Source organism: Heterodontus francisci, chromosome X (genome assembly GCF_036365525.1).
Source record: "Heterodontus francisci isolate sHetFra1 chromosome X, sHetFra1.hap1, whole genome shotgun sequence".
NCBI lineage: Eukaryota > Metazoa > Chordata > Chondrichthyes > Heterodontiformes > Heterodontidae > Heterodontus > Heterodontus francisci.
Window position 1 is genome coordinate 19,706,974 of NC_090421.1, and position 18,954 is coordinate 19,725,927.

The 18,954-nt window shown below is 47.9% G+C and overlaps 1 protein-coding gene across 1 annotated transcript in view; it reads left to right on the forward strand.

Moving 5' to 3' along the window:
• The window catches only part of LOC137358581 (nck-associated protein 1-like), a 266,820-nt gene that overhangs the window by 131,505 nt on the left and 116,361 nt on the right, over positions 1–18,954 (forward strand). Inside the window, exons 7-8 of the mRNA XM_068024578.1 lie at positions 4,955–5,092; positions 5,447–5,495. Of these exons, the coding sequence (XP_067880679.1) occupies positions 4,955–5,092; positions 5,447–5,495 (187 nt within the window). The remainder of the gene's footprint in view (positions 1–4,954; positions 5,093–5,446; positions 5,496–18,954) is intronic.

An 18,954-nucleotide genomic window follows, 5' to 3' on the forward strand; every position in this document is an offset into this window, starting at 1 on the left:
AACTTAATGTTGAATCCAGAAGGCTGTAAATTGCCCAGTTGAAGATGAAGTGCTGTTCCTCAAGCTTGTGTTGAGCAGCAGGCCGAGGACAGAGAGGTCAGAGTGGGAGCAAGGTGCAGAATTAAAGGACGGACAACTGGAAGCTCAGGGTTACGCTTTCGGACTGCGTGGAGGTATTCCGCAAAGCAGTCACCCAATCTGCGTTTGGTCTCCCCAATGTAAAGGTGTAGTGAATATGGCATACTAAATTGAAAGAAGTACAGGTAAATCACTGTTGCACCTTGAAGGAGTGTTTGGGGCCTTGGACAGTGAGAAGGGGAGATGGTGGTGTAGTGGTAATGTCACTGAACTAATAAGCCAGAGGCAACAACAAAAAGTGCTGGTAATACTCAGCAGGTCTGGCAGCATCTGTGGAAAGAGAAGCAGAGTTAACGTTTCAGGTCAGTGACCCTTTATCAGAACTGGCAAAGGTTAGAAAAGAATTAGGTTTTAAGCAAGTGAAGGGGAGGGAGGTGGGGGGAGAGAACAAAGGGGAAGGTGTTTGATAGGGCAGAGGGAGATTAAATAACAAAGCTGTCCTGGGACAAAGGCAAAGAGTGTGTTGATGCTTGTGGTGAAAGACAAAGCATTAGTCCAGAGAGAGTGTTAATGGCAGAATAATGAGCAGCTCTGGCTACATGAAAAGCAGGCACATGATTAAAAAATAAAATATTAAAAAATGCCAGTCATGCTCTGAAGTTATTGAACTCAATGTTCAGTCCACAAGGCTGTAGAGTACCTAATCGAAAGATCAGGTGCCGTTCCTCGAGCTTGTGTTGATGCTCACTGGAACACTGGAGCAGGGCAAAGACAGAAATGTGGGCGTGAGAGCGGGGAGGGGAGGCGGGGTGGGGGGTGGTGGGGGTGTTGAAACGGCCAGCAACCAGAAGCGCGGGGTCATGCTTTTGGATTGAGCAGAGGTGTTCCGCAAAGCAGTCACCCAATCTGCGCTTGGTCTTCCCACTGTAGAGAAGACCACATTGTGAGCAGCGAATACTGTATACTAAATTGAATGAAGTACAAGTAAATCGCTGCTTCACCTGAAAGGAGTGTTTGTGGCCTTGGATAGTGAGGAGAGAGGAGGTAAATTGGCAGGTATTACACCTCCTGCGATTGCAGGGGAAGGTGCCGTGCGAAGGGGATGAGGTGTCGGGGGTAATGGAGGAGTGGACCAGGGTGTCACAGAGGGAATGATCCCTTCGGAATGCTGACAGAAGGGAGGGGAAGATGTGTTTGGTGGTGGCATCACACTGGAGGTGGCGGAAATGGCGGAGGATGATCCACTGGATGTGGAGGCTGGTGAGGTGGAAAGTGAGGACAAGGGGAACCCTGTCATGGTTCTGGGAGGGAGGGGAAGGGGTGAGGATAGAGGTGCAGTAAATAGGCCGGACACGGTTGAGGGCCCTGTTAACTACAGTGCAGGGGAATCCTTGGTTAATGAAAAAGGAAGACATATCAGAGGGGCGGTTGTGGAAGGTTGCATCATCAGAGCAGATGCGTCGGAGACGGAGAAATAGGAGGAAGGGTGTGAAGTGTAGTCGAGGTAGCTGTGAGAGTCGGTGGGCTGAAAATGGATATTAGTAGACAACCTATCCCCAGAGATGGAGACAGAGAAGTCGAGGAAGGAAAGGGAAGTGTCGGAGATGGACCATGTAAAGGTGAGAGAAGGGTGGAAATTGGAAGCAAAGTTGATAAAGTTTTCCAGTTCGGGGCGGGAGCAGGAAACGGCACCGATACAGTCATCAATGTACCGGAAAAAGAGTTGGGGGAGGGGGCCTGAGTAGGACTGGAACAAAGAATGTTGGACATATCCCACAAAAAGACAGGCAAAACTAGGACCCCTGTGGGTACCCATAGCAACACCTTTTACTTGAAGGAAGTGAGTGGAGTTGAAGGAGAAGTTGTTCAATGTGAGAACAAGTTCAGCCAGGCGGAGGAGGGTGGTGGTGGATGGGGACTGGTTAGGCCTCTTTTCAAGTAAGAAGCGGAGAGCACTCAAACCATCCTGGTGGGGGATGGAGGTGTAGAGAGATTGGACATCCATAGTGAAGAGGCGGCGGTTAGGGCTAGTAAACTGGAAATTGTCAAAATGACGTAGGGCATCAGAAGAGTCACGGATGCAGGCGGGAAGAGACTGGACCAGCGGAGAAAAGATAGAGTCAAGATAGGAAGAAATAAGTTCAGTGGGGCAGGAACAGGCTGAAACAATGGGTCTGCCGGGACAGTCCTGTTTGTGGATTTTGGGAAGGAGGTAGAAGCGGGCTGTCCGGGGTTGCGGGACTATGAGATTGGAAGCTGTGGAGGGAAGATCTCCAGAGGAGATGAGGTCAGTGACAGTCCTGTGGACAGTAGCTTGATGTTCGGTGGTGGGGTCATGGTCCAGGGGGAGGTAGGAAGAAGGGTCTGACAGTTGGCGCTCAGCCTCTGCAAGGTAGAGGTCGGTACGCCATACAACAACAGCACCACCCTTGTCTGCAGGTTTGATGACAATGTCAGGGTTAGACCTGAGAGAACGGAATGCAGCAAGTTGAGAGAGGGCGGCACAGTGGTTAGCACCGCAGCCTCACAGCTCCAGTGACCCGGGTTCAATTCTGGGTACTGCCTGTGCGGAGTTTGCAAGTTCTCCCTGTGACCGCGTGGGTTTCCTTCGGGTGCTCCGGTTTCCTCCCACAGCCAAAGAACATAGAACAGCACAGCACAGTACAGGCCCTTCGGCCCACGATGTTGTGCCGAACCTTTAACCTACTCTAAGATCAAACTACCTGCATACCCTTCATTCTACTATCATCCATGTACCTATCCAAGAGTCGCTTAAATGTCCCTAATGTATCTGCTTCTACTACCACCACTGGCAGTGCATTCCACGCACCCACCACTCTCTGTGTAAAGAACCTACCTCTGACATCTCCCCGAAACCTTCCTCCAATCACCTTAAAATTATGCCCCTTGGTGATAGCCCTTTCCACACTGGGAAAAAGTCTCTGACTATCCACTCTATCTATGTCTCTCATCATCTTGTACCCCTCTATCAAGTCACTTCTCATCCTTCTTCGCTCCAATGAGAAAAGCCCTAGCTCCCTCAATCTTTCTTCGTAGGACATGCCCTCCAGTCCAGGCAGCATCCTGGTAAAGACTTGCAGGTTGATGGGTAAATTGGCCATTATAAATTGCCCCTAGTATAGGTAGGTAGTGGGGAATTGAGGGAAGGTGGGGATGTGGTAGGAATATGGGATTAATGTAGGATTAGTATAAATAGGTGGTTGATGGTCGGCACAAACTTGGTGGGGGAAGGGCCTGTTTCAGTACTGTATCTCTAAAATAAAAAAAAATAAAAAATAAGGGACAGGTTAGAGTGAATGAGGGGAGCAAAGAAATTGAGATGGCCAATGTCTCGCTGACAGTTTTCAATGAAAAGATCAAAAGATCTATGTAAGCCAGAGGCCCAGGCTTACAACCTGGGGACACGGGTTCAAATCCTGTGGTGAAATTTAAGTTCAATTAATTAATAACCATCTGGAATTGAAAACCAGCTTCATGAGGCCAGCCATGAAGCTGTCATCAATTGTCATAAAAACCCAGCTGGTTCACTAATGTCCTTTAGAGAAGGAAATCTGCCGTCCTTACCTGGTCTGGCCTATATGTGACTCCAGACCCACAGCAATGTGGTTAACTCTTAACTGCCCTCTGAAATGGCCTAGCAAGCCACTCAGTTGTCAAGGGCAATTAGGGATGGGCAACAAATGCTGGCCTTGGCAGTGATGCCCACATCCCATGAAAGAATTTTAAAAAAGGAAGTTAAAAAGGCAGGTGACCTGCATTGCATGGAAAGGTGCCATAGGAAAGGGATTGAAGAGTGGACCAGGGTGTCATTGAGGGAATGGTCCCTTCAGAATGCTGAAAGGGGAGGGGAGGAGAAGATGTGTTTGGTGGCGGCATCACAGTGGAAGTGGCAGAAATGGTGGAGGATGATCCATTGGAGTCTGGTGGGGTGGAAGTTGAGAACAAGGGGAACCCTATTGTGGTTCTGGGAGGGGGGGTGGGGGGAGAAGGGGTGTGAGGAGAAGTGCAGGAAATGGAACGGGCAGGGTCAATGGCCCTATCACCCACAGTGTCAGGGGAAATCCTCTGGTTGAGGAAAAAGGAAGACATATCAGAAGAGCTGATATGAAAGGTTGCATCATCAGAACAGATGCGATGGAGATGGAGAAACTGGGAGAATGGAATGGATTCCTTACAGGAAGCAGGGTGTGAGGAAATGTAGTCGAGGTAGCTGTGGGAGTCAGTGGTCTCAGAATGAATATTTGTGATTGTCTCCCTTTCTGAGGATAGGCTGAGAAATCGAAGAAGGGAAGAGTCAGAATATGATGTGTACACAGCAACGATTCCAGCTGTGCTTGACTTGGCTGAGCTGCATTCAATGTTTAAAGCACCAGTCTGGAAACAAATTCGGAAGTGGCTTTTACATGCTCACAAGATGACAGATTCAACATTGTTTTTTTGAAGCACTTGTGATAAAGTCATGTATCTCCCTGTTCGGCCAAGATGCTCAGGCAGATATTTGGCTATCAGAATTGGACATGGCTGGTAAATAGGAAAGTACTGTTGCCTAACAAACACTAGCAAAATACTTAATCCACTGGGAGGATACACACACCACCATAAAGCCATCCACACACACATAAACACACACACAGACAGAGAGACACAAACGAGAGAGATACAGAGAGAGAGAGAGAGACAGACACCATTTTCAGAGGCACGGGTAGGGAATCTGGTTGGAGGATTTTGTTTTGTGATATTTCTCCTCCCTAGCCCATGATTCTCTGTACAAGTATCAAACATTTTGTTGATTAATGATAACATGACGAGGAGACTTGTGATTGACACTGTCTAACTGCTGCTTTTGCTGTTGTAGCTCATCACCGATGCTCTTCTCTCGATGCAAATCCTCTTCCCGAGGAGGAATCTCAAGGCTGAACAATGGCGGAGTGCTCACCTGCTCAGTGTGATCAGTGTGCCAAACAACATGCTCACTCCTGCTGTCTCTGAAACCGTAAGCACAACTATTGACTCATTCCATCACATATTGCAATTGTATTCTTTTCCTTTGATCTCCTGAGAACATTAGAATTGATTTTAACAGGCAAAGTCCAAAAGTCCTTTCTAGTCACTTTTTCTTCATCTGCCTCTCCAGTCTCCTTCCCACCATTGCCTTCGATCCCCTTCTATCTTTGCTGAAGTACACAACGTAAAAGATTAACAGGAAAGCATTTGTGGGTCTCCCTGGAGATATCAATGTTACTGGAGCATTCTGTTTCCCAACATCTGATGGTGTGGAATGAAATGTACAGATAGCAAAGCACTAAGCTTGAAAAAATAATCACTTGGTTGTTGCTTTCTGCTTCAGATGCAGTGCGAATATTTGTCGTTGGAGGTTATGGAGAGATGGATCATCCGTACGTATCACCTGGTAACATTTCGACAGTTCACACGTGTGCCCTAATATTGAGTGAATTATGTGAGAGACCTCCTGACACGAAACGCTTCCATTAACCAAAATGCACAATGCTAGCAAAGGCAGGATGGGCCAAACGGCCTCATCTACATGCTCAGAATTTACGATTAGGGAGTGGTGCAGCATTTGAAAGTTGATTACAAATCTGGCACTGATGTGAGTAAAACATATTTGACCTGTTTGAAAATCAGATAATCAATTACAAATTTAACAGAAATGAAACACAACACAGATTTAATCACACACACATTCCACAGGGTTCAGTGAAACATTGACACTCTGCTATCCTGCGTACAAAAATTCTGCTTCCCTTATTGAAAACCCATGTGTTTGCAAAATCACCTGCCGTTTGATCGAGGCACATGGTGAAAAATACATCCCCCAGTCAGTGCATCAACCATACATCCCCCAGTCACTGCACCAACAATACATCCCCCAGTCACTGTATCAACAATACATCCCCCAGTCACTGCACCAACAATACATCCCCCAGTCACTGCATCAACAATACATCCCCCAGTCACTGCACCAACAATACATCCCCCAGTCACTGGATCAACAATACATCCCCCAGTCACTGTATCAACAATACATCCCCCAGTCACTGCACCAACAATACATCCCCCAGTCACTGGATCAACAATACATCCCCCAGTCACTGCACCAACAATACATCCCCCAGTCACTGCATCAACAATACATCCCCCAGTCACTGCACCAACAATACATCCCCCAGTCACTGCATCAACAATACATCCCCCAGTCACTGCACCAACAATACATCCCCCAGTCACTGCACCAACAATACATCCCCCAGTCACTGGATCAACAATACATCCCCCAGTCACTGGATCAACAATACATCCCCCAGTCACTGCATCAACGATACATCCCCCAGTCACTGCACCAACGATACATCCCCCAGTCACTGCACCAACAATACATCCCCCAGTCACTGTATCAACAATACATCCCCCAGTCACTGTATCAACAATACATCCCCCAGTCACTGCACCAACAATACATCCCCCAGTCACTGCACCAACAATACATCCCCCAGTCACTGTATCAACAATACATCCCCCAGTCACTGCACCAACAATACATCCCCCAGTCACTGTATCAACCATACATCCCCCAGTCACTGCACCAACAATACATCCCCCAGTCACTGCATCAACAATACATCCCCCAGTCACTGTATCAACAATACATCCCCCAGTCACTGTATCAACAATACATCCCCCAGTCACTGCACCAACAATACATCCCCCAGTCACTGCATCAACAATACATCCCCCAGTCACTGTATCAACAATACATCCCCCAGTCACTGCACCAACAATACATCCCCCAGTCACTGCACCAACAATACATCCCCCAGTCACTGTATCAACAATACATCCCCTAGTCACTGCACCAACAATACATCCCCCAGTCACTGTATCAACCATACATCCCCCAGTCACTGCACCAACAATACATCCCCCAGTCACTGCATCAACAATACATCCCCCAGTCACTGTATCAACAATACATCCCCCAGTCACTGTATCAACAATACATCCCCCAGTCACTGCACCAACAATACATCCCCCAGTCACTGCATCAACAATACATCCCCCAGTCACTGTATCAACAATACATCCCCCAGTCACTGTATCAACAATACATCCCCCAGTCACTGCACCAACAATACATCCCCCAGTCACTGTATCAACAATACATCCCCCAGTCACTGTATCAACAATACATCCCCCAGTCACTGCATCAACAATACATCCCCCAGTCACTGTATCAACAATACATCCCCCAGTCACTGTATCAACAATACATCCCCCAGTCACTGCATCAACAATACATCCCCCAGTCACTGTATCAACAATACATCCCCCAGTCACTGTATCAACAATACATCCCCCAGTCACTGCACCAACAATACATCCCCCAGTCACTGCATCAACAATACATCCCCCAGTCACTGTATCAACAATACATCCCCCAGTCACTGCACCAACAATACATCCCCCAGTCACTGTATCAACAATACATCCCCCAGTCACTGCACCAACAATACATCCCCCAGTCACTGTATCAACAATACATCCCCCAGTCACTGCACCAACAATACATCCCCCAGTCACTGCACCAACAATACATCCCCCAGTAACTGTATCAACAATACATCCCCCAGTCACTGTATCAACAATACATCCCCCAGTCACTGCAACAACAATACATCCCCCAGTCACTGCACCAACAATACATCCCCCAGTCACTGGATCAACAATACATCCCCCAGTCACTGCACCAACAATACATCCCCCAGTAACTGTATCAACAATACATCCCCCAGTCACTGCATCAACAATACATCCCCCAGTCACTGCACCAACAATACATCCCCCAGTCACTGCACCAACGATACATCCCCCAGTCACTGCACCAACGATACATCCCCCAGTCACTGCACCAACAATACATCCCCCAGTCACTGCACCAACAATACATCCCCCAGTCACTGCACCAACGATACATCCCCCAGTCACTGCACCAACAATACATCCCCCAGTCACTGTACCAACAATACATCCCCCAGTCACTGCACCAACAATACATCCCCCAGTCACTGCATCAACAATACATCCCCCAGTCACTGTATCAACAATACATCCCCCAGTCACTGCACCAACAATACATCCCCCAGTCACTGTATCAACAATACATCCCCCAGTCACTGTACCAACAATACATCCCCCAGTCACTGCACCAACAATACATCCCCCAGTCACTGCATCAACAATACATCCCCCAGTCACTGTATCAACAATACATCCCCCAGTCACTGCACCAACAATACATCCCCCAGTCACTGGATCAACAATACATCCCCCAGTCACTGGATCAACAATACATCCCCCAGTCACTGGATCAACAATACATCCCCCAGTCACTGCATCAACAATACATCCCCCAGTCACTGTATCAACAATACATCCCCCAGTCACTGTATCAACAATACATCCCCCAGTCACTGCATCAACAATACATCCCCCAGTCACTGTATCAACAATACATCCCCCAGTCACTGTATCAACAATACATCCCCCAGTCACTGTACCAACAATACATCCCCCAGTCACTGCACCAACGATACATCCCCCAGTCACTGTATCAACAATACATCCCCCAGTCACTGCACCAACAATACATCCCCCAGTCACTGTATCAACAATACATCCCCCAGTCACTGCACCAACAATACATCCCCCAGTCACTGTATCAACAATACATCCCCCAGTCACTGTATCAACAATACATCCCCCAGTCACTGCACCAACAATACATCCCCCAGTCACTGCACCAACGATACATCCCCCAGTCACTGTATCAACAATACATCCCCCAGTCACTGGATCAACAATACATCCCCCAGTCACTGCACCAACAATACATCCCCCAGTCACTGTATCAACAATACATCCCCCAGTCACTGCACCAACAATACATCCCCCAGTCACTGTATCAACAATACATCCCCCAGTCACTGCACCAACAATACATCCCCCAGTCACTGCACCAACGATACATCCCCCAGTCACTGTATCAACAATACATCCCCCAGTCACTGGATCAACAATACATCCCCCAGTCACTGCACCAACAATACATCCCCCAGTCACTGCACCAACAATACATCCCCCAGTCACTGCACCAACGATACATCCCCCAGTCACTGCACCAACAATACATCCCCCAGTCACTGTATCAACAATACATCCCCCAGTCACTGGATCAACAATACATCCCCCAGTCACTGCACCAACGATACATCCCCCAGTCACTGTATCAACAATACATCCCCCAGTCACTGCACCAACAATACATCCCCCAGTCACTGCATCAACAATACATCCCCCAGTCACTGTATCAACAATACATCCCCCAGTCACTGTATCAACAATACATCCCCCAGTCACTGCACCAACAATACATCCCCCAGTCACTGCATCAACAATACATCCCCCAGTCACTGTATCAACAATACATCCCCCAGTCACTGCACCAACAATACATCCCCCAGTCACTGTATCAACAATACATCCCCCAGTCACTGCACCAACAATACATCCCCCAGTCACTGTATCAACAATACATCCCCCAGTCACTGCACCAACAATACATCCCCCAGTCACTGCACCAACAATACATCCCCCAGTAACTGTATCAACAATACATCCCCCAGTCACTGTATCAACAATACATCCCCCAGTCACTGCACCAACAATACATCCCCCAGTCACTGCACCAACAATACATCCCCCAGTCACTGGATCAACAATACATCCCCCAGTCACTGGATCAACAATACATCCCCCAGTCACTGCACCAACAATACATCCCCCAGTAACTGTATCAACAATACATCCCCCAGTCACTGCACCAACAATACATCCCCCAGTCACTGCACCAACGATACATCCCCCAGTCACTGCACCAACAATACATCCCCCAGTCACTGCACCAACAATACATCCCCCAGTCACTGCACCAACAATACATCCCCCAGTCACTGCACCAACGATACATCCCCCAGTCACTGCACCAACGATACATCCCCCAGTCACTGTACCAACAATACATCCCCCAGTCACTGCACCAACAATACATCCCCCAGTCACTGCATCAACAATACATCCCCCAGTCACTGCACCAACAATACATCCCCCAGTCACTGTATCAACAATACATCCCCCAGTCACTGTACCAACAATACATCCCCCAGTCACTGCACCAACAATACATCCCCCAGTCACTGCATCAACAATACATCCCCCAGTCACTGTATCAACAATACATCCCCCAGTCACTGCACCAACAATACATCCCCCAGTCACTGGATCAACAATACATCCCCCAGTCACTGGATCAACAATACATCCCCCAGTCACTGTATCAACAATACATCCCCCAGTCACTGGATCAACAATACATCCCCCAGTCACTGGATCAACAATACATCCCCCAGTCACTGCATCAACAATACATCCCCCAGTCACTGTATCAACAATACATCCCCCAGTCACTGTATCAACAATACATCCCCCAGTCACTGCATCAACAATACATCCCCCAGTCACTGTATCAACAATACATCCCCCAGTCACTGTATCAACAATACATCCCCCAGTCACTGTACCAACAATACATCCCCCAGTCACTGCACCAACGATACATCCCCCAGTCACTGTATCAACAATACATCCCCCAGTCACTGCACCAACAATACATCCCCCAGTCACTGTATCAACAATACATCCCCCAGTCACTGCACCAACAATACATCCCCCAGTCACTGTATCAACAATACATCCCCCAGTCACTGCACCAACAATACATCCCCCAGTCACTGCACCAACGATACATCCCCCAGTCACTGTATCAACAATACATCCCCCAGTCACTGGATCAACAATACATCCCCCAGTCACTGCACCAACAATACATCCCCCAGTCACTGTATCAACAATACATCCCCCAGTCACTGCACCAACAATACATCCCCCAGTCACTGTATCAACAATACATCCCCCAGTCACTGCACCAACAATACATCCCCCAGTCACTGCACCAACGATACATCCCCCAGTCACTGTATCAACAATACATCCCCCAGTCACTGGATCAACAATACATCCCCCAGTCACTGCACCAACAATACATCCCCCAGTCACTGCACCAACAATACATCCCCCAGTCACTGCACCAACGATACATCCCCCAGTCACTGCACCAACAATACATCCCCCAGTCACTGTATCAACAATACATCCCCCAGTCACTGGATCAACAATACATCCCCCAGTCACTGCACCAACGATACATCCCCCAGTCACTGTATCAACAATACATCCCCCAGTCACTGGATCAACAATACATCCCCCAGTCACTGTACCAACAATACATCCCCCAGTCACTGTATCAACAATACATCCCCCAGTCACTGCACCAACGATACATCCCCCAGTCACTGTATCAACAATACATCCCCCAGTCACTGCACCAACAATACATCCCCCAGTCACTGTATCAACGATACATCCCCCAGTCACTGCACCAACGATACATCCCCCAGTCACTGCACCAACAATACATCCCCCAGTCACTGGATCAACAATACATCCCCCAGTCACTGGATCAACAATACATCCCCCAGTCACTGCACCAACAATACATCCCCCAGTCACTGCACCAACGATACATCCCCCAGTCACTGCACCAACGATACATCCCCCAGTCACTGCACCAACAATACATCCCCCAGTCACTGTATCAACAATACATCCCCCAGTCACTGGATCAACAATACATCCCCCAGTCACTGCACCAACGATACATCCCCCAGTCACTGTATCAACAATACATCCCCCAGTCACTGTATCAACAATACATCCCCCAGTCACTGTACCAACAATACATCCCCCAGTCACTGCACCAACGATACATCCCCCAGTCACTGTATCAACAATACATCCCCCAGTCACTGTACCAACAATACATCCCCCAGTCACTGCACCAACGATACATCCCCCAGTCACTGTATCAACAATACATCCCCCAGTCACTGTATCAACAATACATCCCCCAGTCACTGCACCAACAATACATCCCCCAGTCACTGGATCAACAATACATCCCCCAGTCACTGGATCAACAATACATCCCCCAGTCACTGTATCAACAATACATCCCCCAGTCACTGGATCAACAATGCATCCCCCAGTCACTGGATCAACAATACATCCCCCAGTCACTGCATCAACAATACATCCCCCAGTCACTGTATCAACAATACATCCCCCAGTCACTGTATCAACAATACATCCCCCAGTCACTGCATCAACAATACATCCCCCAGTCACTGTATCAACAATACATCCCCCAGTCACTGTATCAACAATACATCCCCCAGTCACTGTACCAACAATACATCCCCCAGTCACTGCACCAACGATACATCCCCCAGTCACTGTATCAACAATACATCCCCCAGTCACTGCACCAACAATACATCCCCCAGTCACTGTATCAACAATACATCCCCCAGTCACTGCACCAACAATACATCCCCCAGTCACTGTATCAACAATACATCCCCCAGTCACTGCACCAACAATACATCCCCCAGTCACTGCACCAACGATACATCCCCCAGTCACTGTATCAACAATACATCCCCCAGTCACTGGATCAACAATACATCCCCCAGTCACTGCACCAACAATACATCCCCCAGTCACTGTATCAACAATACATCCCCCAGTCACTGCACCAACAATACATCCCCCAGTCACTGTATCAACAATACATCCCCCAGTCACTGCACCAACAATACATCCCCCAGTCACTGCACCAACGATACATCCCCCAGTCACTGTATCAACAATACATCCCCCAGTCACTGGATCAACAATACATCCCCCAGTCACTGCACCAACAATACATCCCCCAGTCACTGCACCAACAATACATCCCCCAGTCACTGCACCAACGATACATCCCCCAGTCACTGCACCAACAATACATCCCCCAGTCACTGTATCAACAATACATCCCCCAGTCACTGGATCAACAATACATCCCCCAGTCACTGCACCAACGATACATCCCCCAGTCACTGTATCAACAATACATCCCCCAGTCACTGTATCAACAATACATCCCCCAGTCACTGTACCAACAATACATCCCCCAGTCACTGTATCAACAATACATCCCCCAGTCACTGCACCAACGATACATCCCCCAGTCACTGTATCAACAATACATCCCCCAGTCACTGCACCAACAATACATCCCCCAGTCACTGTATCAACAATACATCCCCCAGTCACTGCACCAACGATACATCCCCCAGTCACTGCACCAACAATACATCCCCCAGTCACTGGATCAACAATACATCCCCCAGTCACTGGATCAACAATACATCCCCCAGTCACTGCACCAACAATACATCCCCCAGTCACTGCACCAACGATACATCCCCCAGTCACTGCACCAACGATACATCCCCCAGTCACTGCACCAACAATACATCCCCCAGTCACTGTATCAACAATACATCCCCCAGTCACTGGATCAACAATACATCCCCCAGTCACTGCACCAACGATACATCCCCCAGTCACTGTATCAACAATACATCCCCCAGTCACTGTATCAACAATACATCCCCCAGTCACTGTACCAACAATACATCCCCCAGTCACTGCACCAACGATACATCCCCCAGTCACTGTATCAACAATACATCCCCCAGTCACTGTATCAACAATACATCCCCCAGTCACTGCACCAACAATACATCCCCCAGTCACTGCACCAACAATACATCCCCCAGTCACTGCACCAACGATACATCCCCCAGTCACTGCACCAACAATACATCCCCCAGTCACTGGATCAACAATACATCCCCCAGTCACTGCACCAACAATACATCCCCCAGTCACTGCACCAACGATACATCCCCCAGTCACTGCACCAACGATACATCCCCCAGTCACTGCACCAACAATACATCCCCCAGTCACTGGATCAACAATACATCCCCCAGTCACTGCACCAACAATACATCCCCCAGTCACTGCACCAACGATACATCCCCCAGTCACTGCACCAACAGTACATCCCCCAGTCACTGGATCAACAATACATCCCCCAGTCACTGGATCAACAATACATCCCCCAGTCACTGCACCAACGATACATCCCCCAGTCACTGCACCAACAATACATCCCCCAGTCATTGGATCAACAATACATCCCCCAGTCACTGGATCAACAATACATCCCCCAGTCACTGCACCAACAATACATCCCCCAGTCACTGGATCAACAATACATCCCCCAGTCACTGTATCAACAATACATCCCCCAGTCACTGCATCAACCAGACATCCCCCAGTCACTGCATCAACCAGACATCCCCCAGTCACTGCACCAACAATACATCCCCCAGTCACTGCACCAACCAGACATCCCCCAGTCACTGCACCAACAATACATCCCCCAGTCACTGCACCAACCAGACATCCCCCAGTCACTGCACCAACGATACATCCCCCAGTCACTGTATCAACAATACATCCCCCAGTCACTGTATCAACAATACATCCCCCAGTCACTGCACCAACAATACATCCCCCAGTCACTGCACCAACGATACATCCCCCAGTCACTGCACCAACGATACATCCCCCAGTCACTGCACCAACAATACATCCCCCAGTCACTGGATCAACAATACATCCCCCAGTCACTGGATCAACAATACATCCCCCAGTCACTGCACCAACGATACATCCCCTCGTCACTGCACCAACAATACATCCCCCAGTCACTGGATCAACAATACATCCCCCAGTCACTGCACCAACAATACATCCCCCAGTCACTGGATCAACAATACATCCCCCAGTCACTGTATCAACAATACATCCCCCAGTCACTGCATCAACCAGACATCCCCCAGTCACTGCATCAACCAGACATCCCCCAGTCACTGCACCAACAATACATCCCCCAGTCACTGCATCAACCAGACATCCCCCAGTCACTGCACCAACAATACATCCCCCAGTCACTGGATCAACAATACATCCCCCAGTCACTGCATCAACCAGACATCCCCCAGTCACTGCATCAACCAGACATCCCCCAGTCACTGCACCAACAATACATCCCCCAGTCACTGCATCAACCAGACATCCCCCAGTCACTGCACCAACAATACATCCCCCAGTCACTGCACCAACAATACATCCCCCAGTCACTGGATCAACAATACATCCCCCAGTCACTGCATCAACCAGACATCCCCCAGTCACTGCATCAACCAGACATCCCCCAGTCACTGCACCAACAATACATCCCCCAGTCACTGCATCAACCAGACATCCCCCAGTCACTGCACCAACAATACATCCCCCAGTCACTGCACCAACCAGACATCCCCCAGTCACTGCATCAACCAGACATCCCCCAGTCACTGCACCAACAATACATCCCCCAGTCACTGCACCAACCAGACATCCCCCAGTCACTGCATCAACCAGACATCCCCCAGTCACTGCACCAGTGGGCAATTTTAATCTTCATATAGATTGGACAGATTAAACTGGCAAAGGCATACAGTCAGAGTTATACAGCAGAGAAACAGGCCCTTTGGCCCATCATGTCCATGCCAGACATCCAGCACCCAAATATTCTATTGTACATAACGTTGGTTAGGCCGCATTTGGAGTACTGTGTGCTGTTCTGGTCGCCGCACTGCAGGATTAAGCTAGAGCAGGTGCAGAAAAGATTCACAAGGATGTTGCCTGGTTTGGAGGGCTTGAGTTATAAAGAGAGATTGGATAGGCTGGGTCTGTTTTCCCTGGAGCGAAGGAGGCTGAGAGGGGACATGATAGAGGTATAAAAAATTATGAGAGGCACAGACAGGGTAGATAGCCAGAGACTGTTTCCCATGGTAGGGGTGACTAAAACCAGAGGGCATCGATTTAAGGTGAGAGGGAGGAGGTTTAAAGGGGATCAAAGGGGTAAATTTTTCACATGAAGAATAGTGGGTATCTGGAATGAGCTGCCTGAGGAGGTGGTGGAGGCAGGAACAGTAGCAACATTTAAGAGGCATCTGGACAGGTACTTGATTGAGCAAGGCATAGAGGGATATGGAATTAATGCAGGCAGGCATTATGGTCGGCGTGGATGTGGTGGGCCGAAGGGCCTGTTTCTATGCTGTCCGACTCTATGACTATTCTAATCCCATATTTCTGCACTTGGCCCATAGCCTTGTATGCTATGGCATTTCAATTGCTGATCTAAATACTTTTTAAATGTTGTGAGGGTTCCTGCCTCCACCACCTCTTTAGGCAGTGTGTTCCAGATTCCAACCATGCCTGAGTGAAATTTTTTTTCCTCAAATCCCCCCTAAACGTCCTGCCCCTTACCTTAAATCTATGCCCCCTGGGTCTTGACCCCTCCACTAAGGGAACAAGTTTCTTCCTATCTAACCGATCAATGCCCCTCATAATCTTGTACGCCTCAATCATGTCCCCCCTCAGCCTTCTCTGTTCCAAGGAAAACAACCCTAGCCTTTTCAGTCTCTCTTCATCGCAGAAATGCTCCAGCCCAGGCAACATCCTGGTGAATCTCCTCTGCACCCTCTCCAGTGCAATCACATCCTTCCTATAGTGTGGTGCCCAGAACTGTACACAGTACTCCAGCTGTGGCCTAACTAGTGTTTTATACAGCTCCATCATAACCTTCCTGCTCTTATATTCTATGCCTCGTTTAATAAAGGCAAGTGTCCCATATGCCTTCCTATGTTGTACTGGAGGTCGAGATAATACTTTGTATTCGGGACAGTTTCTTAGAACAGGAGCTTGTGAAAGCAATCGGAGAGCAGGATTTTTTTCTTCAAACAGCAACAACTTATATTTATATAACGGCTTTAACGTAATAAAAAGTCCCAAGGCACTTCACTGGATCATTACGGAACAAAGTATTACACCGAGCCACAAAAGGGGATATTAGGTGATATGACAAAAAGCTTTGTCAAAGAGGTAGGTTTTAAGGAGCATCTTAAAGGAGGAAAGCGAGTTGGAGAGGTTTAGGGAGGGAATTCCAGAGTCTGGGGCCTAGGCAACTAAAGGTGTGGCCACCAATGATGGAGCGATGATAATCAAGGATGTACAAGAGGCCAGAATTAGAGGAGTGCAGAGATCTCGGAGGGTTGTGGGGGCTGGAGGAGATTACAGAGATAGGGAGGGGTGAGGCCATCGAGGGATTTGAAAACAAGGATGAGAATTTTAAAATCAAGACATTGCTTGACCGGGAGCCCAATGTAAGTCAGTGAGCACAGGGGTGATGGTGGGAGTGGAACTTAGTGTGAGTTAAGACATGGGCAGCAGAGTTTTGGATGACCTCACGGTTACAGAGGGTGGAATGTGGGAGACGAGCCAGGAATGCATTAGAATAATCAAGTCGAGAGCAACATAGTAATGAATGAGGGTTTCAGCAGCAGATGAGCTGAGATGGATGAAGTTGGGCGATGTTACAGAGGTGGAAAAAGGCGGTCTTCGTGATGGCTCGAATATGAGGTCGGAAGCTCATCTCAGGGGCAAATGTGACACCAATGTTGCAAACAGACTGGCTTAATCTCAGACTGTTGCCAGGGAGAGGAACAGAGTCAGTTGCTAGAGAATGGAGTTTGGAGTGGGGACCGAAAACAATGGCTTCAGTCTTCTCAATATTTAATTGGAGGAAATTCCTGCTCATCCAGTGCTGGATATTTTGTTTAACATCAGTGGTTTTAGAAACAATAATCAGGGAAAATAATCCACAGGCTTGCAGAGTTTTGTGTTCATTAAGGGGAGCCAGCACGGATTTGTAAAAGACAGAAGGTGGTTGATTGATCTAATTGAATTTTTTTGATGAAGTAACAGAGAAGGTTGATGAATGGAAAGCAATGGATGATGTCTATATGGATTTTAAGAAAGTGTTCGGCAAAGTACCACATAAAAGGCTGGTTAACAAAATTGAGGCTCATGGAATAGGAGGGTCAGTGTCAAGCTTGGATTAGAAAATTGGCTTGAGGACAGAAAACAGTGAGTTGTGGTAAACAATTGTTTTTCAGACTGGAAGATGGTAAACAGTGATGTTCCCCAAGGCTCAGTGCTAGGACCACTGTTTTGTTTTGATATATCTAAATGACTTGGATATTGGAATACAGAGTGGAATTTCAAAATTTACTGATGATACCAAACTTGGAGGTGTGGCAGACAGTGAGGATGATACAAATCGACTGCAACAGGATACAGATAGGCTAGCAGAATGGGTAGACAAGTGGCAGATGAAATTTAATACAGAAAAATGTGAGGTGATGCATTTTGACAGAAGGGATAGGGAGAGGCAATGTAGACTTAATGGGACAGTTTTAGAGTCCCAGCATTTTCTCAATGGACTGAATGGTCTCCTTCTGTGCTGTAATGACTCTATGACTCCATGTGTGTGCAGGAACAGAGGGACCTGGCGGTTAATGTGCATAGATATTTGAAGGTGACAGGACATATTGAGGGTAATTAGCAAAGCCTATGGGATCTTGGGCTTCATAAATAGAGGTATTGATACAAAATCAGGGAAATTATGCTGGACCTTTATAAAAGCTCTGGTTAGGCCACAACTAGAGTATTGCACCCAGTTCTGGTGACCACACTTTTAGGAAGGATGTGAGGGTCCTTGAAAACAGATTGTAAGAGCTTTTACAAGTATATAAATAGGAGAGTAGTTAAAGGAAAAATTGGTTCCTCAGAGGCAGAGACAGGAGAAATTGTCAT